The sequence below is a fragment of the Trematomus bernacchii genome, unplaced genomic scaffold, assembly GCF_902827165.1.
Source record: "Trematomus bernacchii unplaced genomic scaffold, fTreBer1.1, whole genome shotgun sequence".
In the NCBI taxonomy this organism is placed as follows: Eukaryota; Metazoa; Chordata; class Actinopteri; order Perciformes; family Nototheniidae; genus Trematomus; species Trematomus bernacchii.
The window spans coordinates 1,394,437-1,403,081 of NW_022987728.1; the positions used below are offsets into that span (position 1 = coordinate 1,394,437).

Below are 8,645 nucleotides of genomic sequence, written 5' to 3' on the forward strand. Positions count from 1 at the left end.
GACCTCTTACGTTGTTTATATACGGCTATATTGGATAGTTTGAAGCTTCAATACTTCAATTATAACGTTGACATTTGGATTATCAAGTGGTGGAAGAAGTACTCGGATCGTACACTTAGGTAAAAGTAATAATACCGCTGTGTAAATATACTCCATTACAAGTAAAAGTACAAAAGTAGCATCATCGAAATATACTTAAGTACTCATAATCCAAAGTGGCCGATTTCTAAACAATATATTTTATATCACTTGTTTTGATGCATTCATGTGTCTATCATTTTAATTTTGCATCTTAAAGGATAATATTACATTAATTACTTATCAAACTGCAAGGTATATCTATCCTTAAAGTAGATCATAGTGTATGAGTTGATTTAATGTTTGTATTATTTATATAAACCTGAAAAGTAGGCAAATAAATGTAGTTAGTCGGGACAATATCTGCTGCCAAAATGTATTGGAGTAGAAGTATGAACATTAAATGAGAATACTCAAGGAAAGTACAAGCACCTCAATAATGCACTTAAAGTACAGTACTTGAGTAAATGTACTTAGTTACTTTTGGAATTATAAAACAATATTTGAATGCTGCAAAGAAATGTCTTTCGTCACCCACCGGTCTTCATGATCAGGGTCCATGTATTTATTATCCTTGCAAGAATTTAGTCCCCCGAACAGTGGGGTCCTTCAAAATGTTTATATACAAGAGAAGGTGTTACAGTCACAAGATGGAGGAATACCGGTTCAAAGAAGTATTCTGACATTAGTTAAGATTAGCTAAGGCCTGCGTAAGCAATAAACATGATATGCCTATCTGTCTAGGGGCTGTGTCATCATGCCAATCTGAGGAACATAGCTATCATAACTTCAACACAGTGTCTCATGAGCGTCGTCCATGTAGTCAGACATCCGGCTACGTACACAGCGACGTAGGGCCTCTGTTATCATGTGCTGATATAGAAGGAACATTCAGTATTTTCCCAACAGTATTTAAAAAACAATGACTCCCTCTATCCAATAAATAATTCATTACAATTAAGGACTTTTTTTCGGTACAGCCATAGATGAATCTTGCAGGTTGTTTCCTTTCAGTTTCCCCGCTCGTGTCGGTATTGATTCGTGTGTTTTTTCTAATGTTGTTTCTGTTTGTCCCGTCTCTCCCTCTGTCTGCCTCCTGTCTGTCTGTCTGAACACACATTATTAAAAAACCAAGGATAATTGATCCACCATTGACTTTACGCCTCTAGTCGGAGACCCCAAATGTCAAAGTAGTGTGATGTTGACATTTCTATAATCGATAACCCCTCGGTAACATAGAGATGAATCTAACGTTGTTTGTTTGGCTTCAGACATTTCATCCCATGCTGTCTTTTTTGTTCTCAGCTTCTCATGCGCTCTCACTAAGTTAATACTGTATGGGTGGAGTTTCAAGTGGTTCAAATGAAGAAGATGCTCATCCCATCGCATCTCGTTCATTTCTTTAAATTCACTTTGATGCTTTTATTTAGGACATCAATGGCAGTTTTTTGGGGGGTTGGGGAATCCATTCATTCACATTCACACGCCCTATTGTTTTTTAACCATTCATCTCACTGTGTTTGTCAAATGTCAATGGGTTGCATTTAGGAAACCAAACACTGCTTTCTGAGCTCTCAGAAGCTTCTAATGTAGTTTCTCTTTCTTGTGTGATTCCTCCATGTGCTTTATTATATAACTGGTTCAAATTGTATCTGCAAATTAAAGCTTACTGTTGTTGTTTAGTTCACTTAAAGTGGACCTATCATGCTATATTTGAATAATATAGTGTAGGACCATACCTATATAAGGCATATTTATACTTTTTTACCCCTGTTTTTGCAAGGGCTGATTCAGTGAGAACAGCACCACCTACAGGCCTGGCATATGTACTACAGCGTCTCCAGCGCTTTCGAACGGCAATGGCCGTGGCTGTCTCCTCCTGATTGGTGGAGTTGGCCCAATAGCCGTAGCGCCACTGTCCTGACGTCAGGACAGTGTTCAAATCTGGATCAGTTTTTATCAGATCCGTTGCAGCCCCTTTTTTAGAGATTTGGGTATGGAGGAAAATAGAGAGGGTTGTGTTTTCTGACACTTGGTGAGTTCCCTGGAACACCGGGGACACATATTCATGTAGAAAAGACGTACACAAGTGCATTTTGCATGATAGGTCCCCTTTAAGAGTACCAGGTGTGTAAGACAATGCCAAGTTCAGAACACAATTTAGGGCCTGGTTTTATTCAACATTTTTCTATACTAATGCCTCACTGCCCACATCTTCTATTAAATCTTATATTATAAGACATTTTTGATAATTAATGGAAAAGGGGAGACAAATGTCATTGCATTTATGAATCAAAGTTTAGTTGGCTTAATGAACAATGAGTAAGTCCTCTCACATCCACATATTTCTTGGAGAAACGATAAACTAAACGGCACTTCAGTCTGATGTAGGGCTGCACGATATATAATAATCGAATTGCGATTTTTCTGACAGATTTCGTGATTGTCATTCACGATATTTATTTTTAAGCGACCCAACGGAAGTTTATTGTAAAATGCGGCCATATCTCCGGCTAGGAAGGTCGTATCAACGTGCTCCCGTCTCTAGCACCCCCGCAGCCCGAGCTACGAGTGGAAGAACTAAACTTACAGGAAACTTCCGTTGGGTTGCTTTAAAGTCAAGCTTCAGTTTCAGACTCACCCTGTAATAGATGTAGAACATGTGATGGAGCGTTACTAACCTGACTCAGACCATCTAGGAACGCTCCATTGGAAGCCATTTGGAAAAGAGCAGGCACTTTCAAAAACACTTGGCAGGTGATTGGATCAATCTGTCTATCACCTTCTATCATGGGCCACTTCTGATTGGTTAACAATGGCTGGTACATGTGGAGCACAGCACTTCTGATTGGTTAACAATGACTGGTACATGTGGAGCACAGCACTTCTGATTGGTTAACAATGACTGGTACATGTGGAGCACAGCACTTCTGATTGGTGTGGATGACTGACACACAAGAAGAACAAAATAATAATAATAATAATCGCAGGCTTTGCGATTTGATAATTGCATCATTTAAAATGATTAATCGATTTTAAATCAAAATCGTTCAGCCCTAGTCTGATTATCGGACTACTTTTTTGATTCTTAACTTTGAGAAATGCAAACATATTTATTATCCAAAACTCTTTTGTGCAAAGGAAGCCTCAAGTGTTTAATATTGGCTTTAATAGATACAAAATGGAAATATTTAACATAAATCAGGAGTTGTCACATCCCAGATCAAGTAAACAAAACTAAGTCTGATTCAGTACAGTCAGTTTTACTCAATGCTACTGATTTGTTTCCAACTTAAGACAACAAGAACTTACTGAAGACAATCAAGAGGTTACTTAACACTGGCACTTGTCCTCCAAGTGAGTAAAAAAACATCTGAAACGTGATTTGCAGTTACGATTTGACCGAAGCTCTGCTCCATCTTCTTCCTCCGATGTATCATGTGGAGCATTATGCTTATTTCTCCAAGCATAGGACGACTTCTCTCATCAGCTGTCGTCTCCTCTGAGTCTCTACCTCCTAACATCACTATGTGACTAACATCCACCCCTCTCTCTCTCTCTCTCTCTCTCTCTCTCTTTATGTCCCATCTCTTCTTCTCTCCCATCCACTTCTTCTGCTTCTGCTTCTCGCCATTTCCACTTCTCTCAACCCTGATGTACGACCTGCCCTGCTCGCTCTCTCTATCTCTCTCTCTCTCTCTCTCTCTCTCTCTCTCTCTCTCTCTCTCTCTCTCTCTCTCTCTCTCTCTGTCTCTCTCTCTCTCTCTCTCTCTCTCTCTCTCTCTCTCTCTCTCTCTGTCTCTGTCTCTGTCTCTGTCTCTGTCTCTCTCTCTCTCTCTCTCTTTCCTCCCCTCCTCCAGCGGGAGGCGCGTACTTCATGATCAGCCGCTCTCTGGGTCCAGAGTTCGGGGGGGCGGTGGGTCTGTGTTTCTACCTGGGAACCACCTTCGCCGGAGCCATGTACATCCTGGGAGCCATCGAGATCCTGCTGGTGGGTTCACTCTTTTTGTAATTCAAATTTGTATTGAATTTTCCATTCAGAACAAAGAAACCTTGGCGGTACACTGCATAAACAAATCCCTCTCCCCCGTGGTCCTGGCATTGACATTAAAAGACATGGCATGGTGGAAAAAGTAACATAATAATAGTCACAAAATAGAAAATGAGGTATATAAGCAATGGAAAATTGAAAAACGCTCCAAAGGATTGTCCTTAGCATCTTCAATGCCTTTCATCCGAGTGAGCATAGCCCAGGGTTCTTACGGTCATTAAAAACCTGGAAAAGTCATGGAAATTCAAAAATGCTAATTCCAGGCCCTGGAAAAGTTATGGAAAACAATATTTTCCCCAAAGTTTTGGAAAAGTCATGGAAATTTAACTAAAGTTGCATAAAATATAATTTATATTTTATCTAATCGCCGAAATAGTAATACTATAACGATAATAAATACTGTATCGTATAGTAATGAAACGTAATAAACCATTTTCAGTGATACCGCTGAGAAAGAGTCATTTTTTTGGTCATGGAAAATTAGGTAAAGGTCCTGGAGAAGTCATTGAAAATCATTGGTGAAAAAGTGTATGAACCCTGATAGCCTCATAGGATGCCATCTCCAGCATAGCATTACTCCATTCCTTCATATGCGGAGGCTTGTCTATTCTCCAATGCCTCAATATAATTCTTGAAGCTGTAATCAAAGCAACAGAGAAAGCACTTTTCGAAACATGTGGCGGTTCAGCTTCACTCTTAAAATCTTTACCCATTTCCTCTCCGATCGACCAGTTGTCGTTGTTTTTGGACACATGGTTGTATTGGCATTTCCAGCTTAAGACATCACACTGTTTATTGCTTCCATTATGGTTTTGCCGCAGCCATAATCCCTCTATTTAAAACACATATTGTCAATTATATGTGATATTCAAACTGTGAACAGGAACGTACACATTGAACACTGTTAAGCTAGTGCTTAGTTTTTAATTCAATACAAAAACATCACTGTGCTAATAGACTACCCACCAATCAATGATCACACTCACCCTTTAGTTCAGCTGCTATAAAACAAGTTAACCCAGATAAAAACTACAATCTAAAGGAGAGCATTAGGAAACATCAACAGGCTTTCTACAAAAACGATAAGCCAACATAACACAGAACATTAAAGCTTATATTCTCTTAGTGTCCTTACGGTGTAGCTAAGTGCGTATATATGACATTTGATATATGTATATGTACAGTATCGGAATTTCATTATATTAGGATCTGCTGGTATCTCTTTTTTTAATATTGTGCCCGGCAGGGGTCTTGAATCACCCTGAAGGAATTCATTTTGCAATAATGACCCCGTCACTGTACATTATCCGGTTGATTAGGCGGATAATTAATGAAGAATTTAATAATTTCACACTAAATAATGAGTTAAAGTTGATTCAATTGCTTCCATTAATATAATTAGTCCCCTTTCTGTGTTTGGATGAGAGAACTGCGTGCTTATTTAGCAGCTAAAAATAATAAAAACGTAGACATTTTGTATTTAAAAATCTAAATAAAGTATTAAACAAAGCGTGTTATTATGTAATAATTTGTTAAAATCAGGGCACATGAAATACCTGTCATTTCCAGTTAGCTAAAAAACACACAAAAAATGAAACGTTCTTTTCCATCCCTCCTCCAGATTTACTTAGCACCCAAAGCAGCTATTTTCAAGTCGGAGCACCCCGAAGGTGAAGGGGCGGCCATGTTGAACAACATGCGAGTGTACGGCTCCATCTGCCTCCTCCTCATGTCCCTGCTGGTCTTCGTGGGCGTGAAGTACGTCAACAAACTGGCGTCAGTCTTTCTCGCCTGCGTCATCGTCTCCATCGTCTCCATCTACGTCGGGGCGCTGGTCTCCGCCTTCAAACCGCCTCATTTCCCGTAAGCTTTGCTCCTATCATGCAAAATGCACTTTTTTAAAATATCTTTTATAAATAACTACGTGTCCCCGGTGTGTCAGGGAACTCACAAAGTGTCAGAAAATAAAACCCTCTCTCTTTTCCTCCGTACCCACATCTCTAAAAACGGGGGTACAACGGAGCTGATACAGATTTGCGTCCGATATGACGTAATATCAGAAATGTTGACCCACAGAAAGTTGCTATCAGAAACAATGCCCGACGTATTTTGGACGTAATATGGTCTTTGTTTACATTAGCAAGCATCGCTAACACTCAGAGCTAACTTGTACTGGAGAGCACACGTGTAAAAAAGCAGGATATAAAAAGGAACTCACCTTGTGGTAAACCCTCAAGAGAAAAAGCATTTGAGCTCCATACTGTTTCAGAAATAATCCTTGATGTGGTTTGGAACATGATGGCGTTTAGTCACAGCAGCAATTAGCTGTATCTCTGTAATTCTGAGCAGGCACTAGCTCCCCCTCCTTTTTTAAATTTTGAATCAAGCTAAGGACCCAGATTAGCAGTTAACAGGGCTTAAATATCTGTTTGGTATTTTGAGCAAAACATGTTTTTTATATATTTGTATATATCTGAGACCCATAATATATGCCTAAAAATAGCATGATAGGTGACCTTTAAAATGAAATTGCTAATTTTGGAGTTTCGTGGATTTTTTTGTATGACATATTGGCTTCTCTCCGCAGCGTGTGCATGCTGGGAAACAGGACAATCAGCGGACACGAAATTCCGGACCGCCAATGTGGGAAAACCATGCTGCAGCAGATCAAAGATCAAGGGGAGATGGGGGACTACAACACTACTAGTAACGGTGGGTATCAAATCAAATCAAAATGTATTATAGCCCCAGATCACTGTACAAAGCAAAGACAAAAACAAAATACAAACGTCATAGCATAAGAATTATAAAAACATTATACAACATTATACATCAACATAAGTATTGCCATGTGATAAAAGCATGTGACTGAAGTGATGGTAATATTGATGGAAACTAGGTGATGGAAATTAGTCTACAAGGATGCGAAGAGATGGGTTTTGAGTTTGCTTTTAAAGGAGTCAACGGAAATAGCTTCGCCAGGGCTCGATTGTTACCTCAAGAATCACCAGAAGTAGGTATGTTTTCGACTTGCACATCTATTCAAGACGTTCTGTATTCCTTCCCATTAGAAACCAGCACTCTGGGCCCGACCTTCGACCCCAGCCTGGCCCCCCCTCTCACGGAGAAGACCACTCACCTCTGGAAACAGTTCTGCCACGGAACAGAAATCAACTCTTCCTGCGACGAATACTTCCTCTCCAACAATTTCTCACAGATCAAAGGCATCCCCGGTCTGGCCAGTGGGGTCATTTCAGGTAAGGTGTACATATATGAGAAGCATTTCAATACAAAGGCTATAAATCCACATTTATTTAAGTAATTTAGGTATGTTATAAGACACCAATTACATTATTCCACAGCCAACAGATGATAAGTATTAGCTTTGTTGGAAAATTGAGGATTCTACCTTATTTGGTGACATTCGTCTACTGTGAACAATCCTATTTTTACGCTTCATAGAAAATGCACTTTTTGATGTCTTCTATACATAAATGTGTCCCCGGTGTGTCGGGGAACTCACGCAGCGTTAGAAAATAAAACCCTCTCTCTTTTCCTCCGTACCCAAATCTCTAAAAACGGGGCTACAACGGAGCTGATCCAGATTTGTGTCCGATATGACGTAATATCGGAAATGTGGACCCACGGCCCTATCAGAGACGTTGCTATCAGAAACAATGCCCGACTGTTTTGGACGTAATATGGTCGGTGTTTACATTAGCATCGCTAACACTCAGAGCTAACCTGTACTGGAGAGCATGTGTGTGAAGAAGCAGGAAATAAAAAGGAACTCACCTTGTGGTATAACCGGCAAGAGAGAAAGCCTTTGAGCTCCATACTGTTTCAGAAATAATCCTTGATAATCCATGATATGGCGTTTCATCTCTGCAGTATCTGCCGGTTGAATCTCCCGCATAAGCTCCGCCCCTCTTTTTTATCAATATTTTTATTTTTTAAAGCTTTATACCCCAAATCAGCACTTTTGAAACAGGAAGTGAAATAGAGGGATCTGAGGCATGGCTAGAATGGGTGATCTGTTTGGTATTTTGAGCAAAACACTTCATAGACATGTTTTTTAAATATTTATATATATCTGATACCTATGCTATTGCCTAGAAATAGCATGGTAGGTGCACTTTAATAAAAAATATTAACACTTTATTTATTTAAATTTTTCAGTATGTTTTCCGTCTTTTTTAGTGACTGTTGTTTTAATGTTTATTTTGTCAGTTTTTTGTTATTATAAAGCACTTTTTTTTACATTTCTTGTAGGAAAGATACCATAGAAATAACTTATTTTATTATTTTAAATTGTATATGCTCTCCATAAGAACAACAGAATAAAATAAACTGGTATATGAACACCAGCATATATTGAATCTCCTCATTCTACCCCTGTTTTTAATATACATTTTAAAGTGTTTTTTGCTTACTGTAAAGCATTTTTTTCAGTATTTCTTGTATGAAAGATACTATAGAAATAACGTTTTTATTTTATATGCTATACATAATGACA

The 8,645-nt window shown here is 38.9% G+C and overlaps 1 protein-coding gene across 1 annotated transcript in view; it reads left to right on the top strand.

Annotated features, from left to right (window-relative positions):
* LOC117494618 (solute carrier family 12 member 6-like) overlaps positions 1-8,645 on the top strand; it is a 50,646-nt gene that overhangs the window by 21,339 nt on the left and 20,662 nt on the right. The window contains 4 exon segments of the mRNA XM_034145552.1: positions 3,939-4,069; positions 5,751-5,992; positions 6,717-6,841; positions 7,201-7,386. Of these exon segments, the coding sequence (XP_034001443.1) occupies positions 3,939-4,069; positions 5,751-5,992; positions 6,717-6,841; positions 7,201-7,386 (684 nt within the window).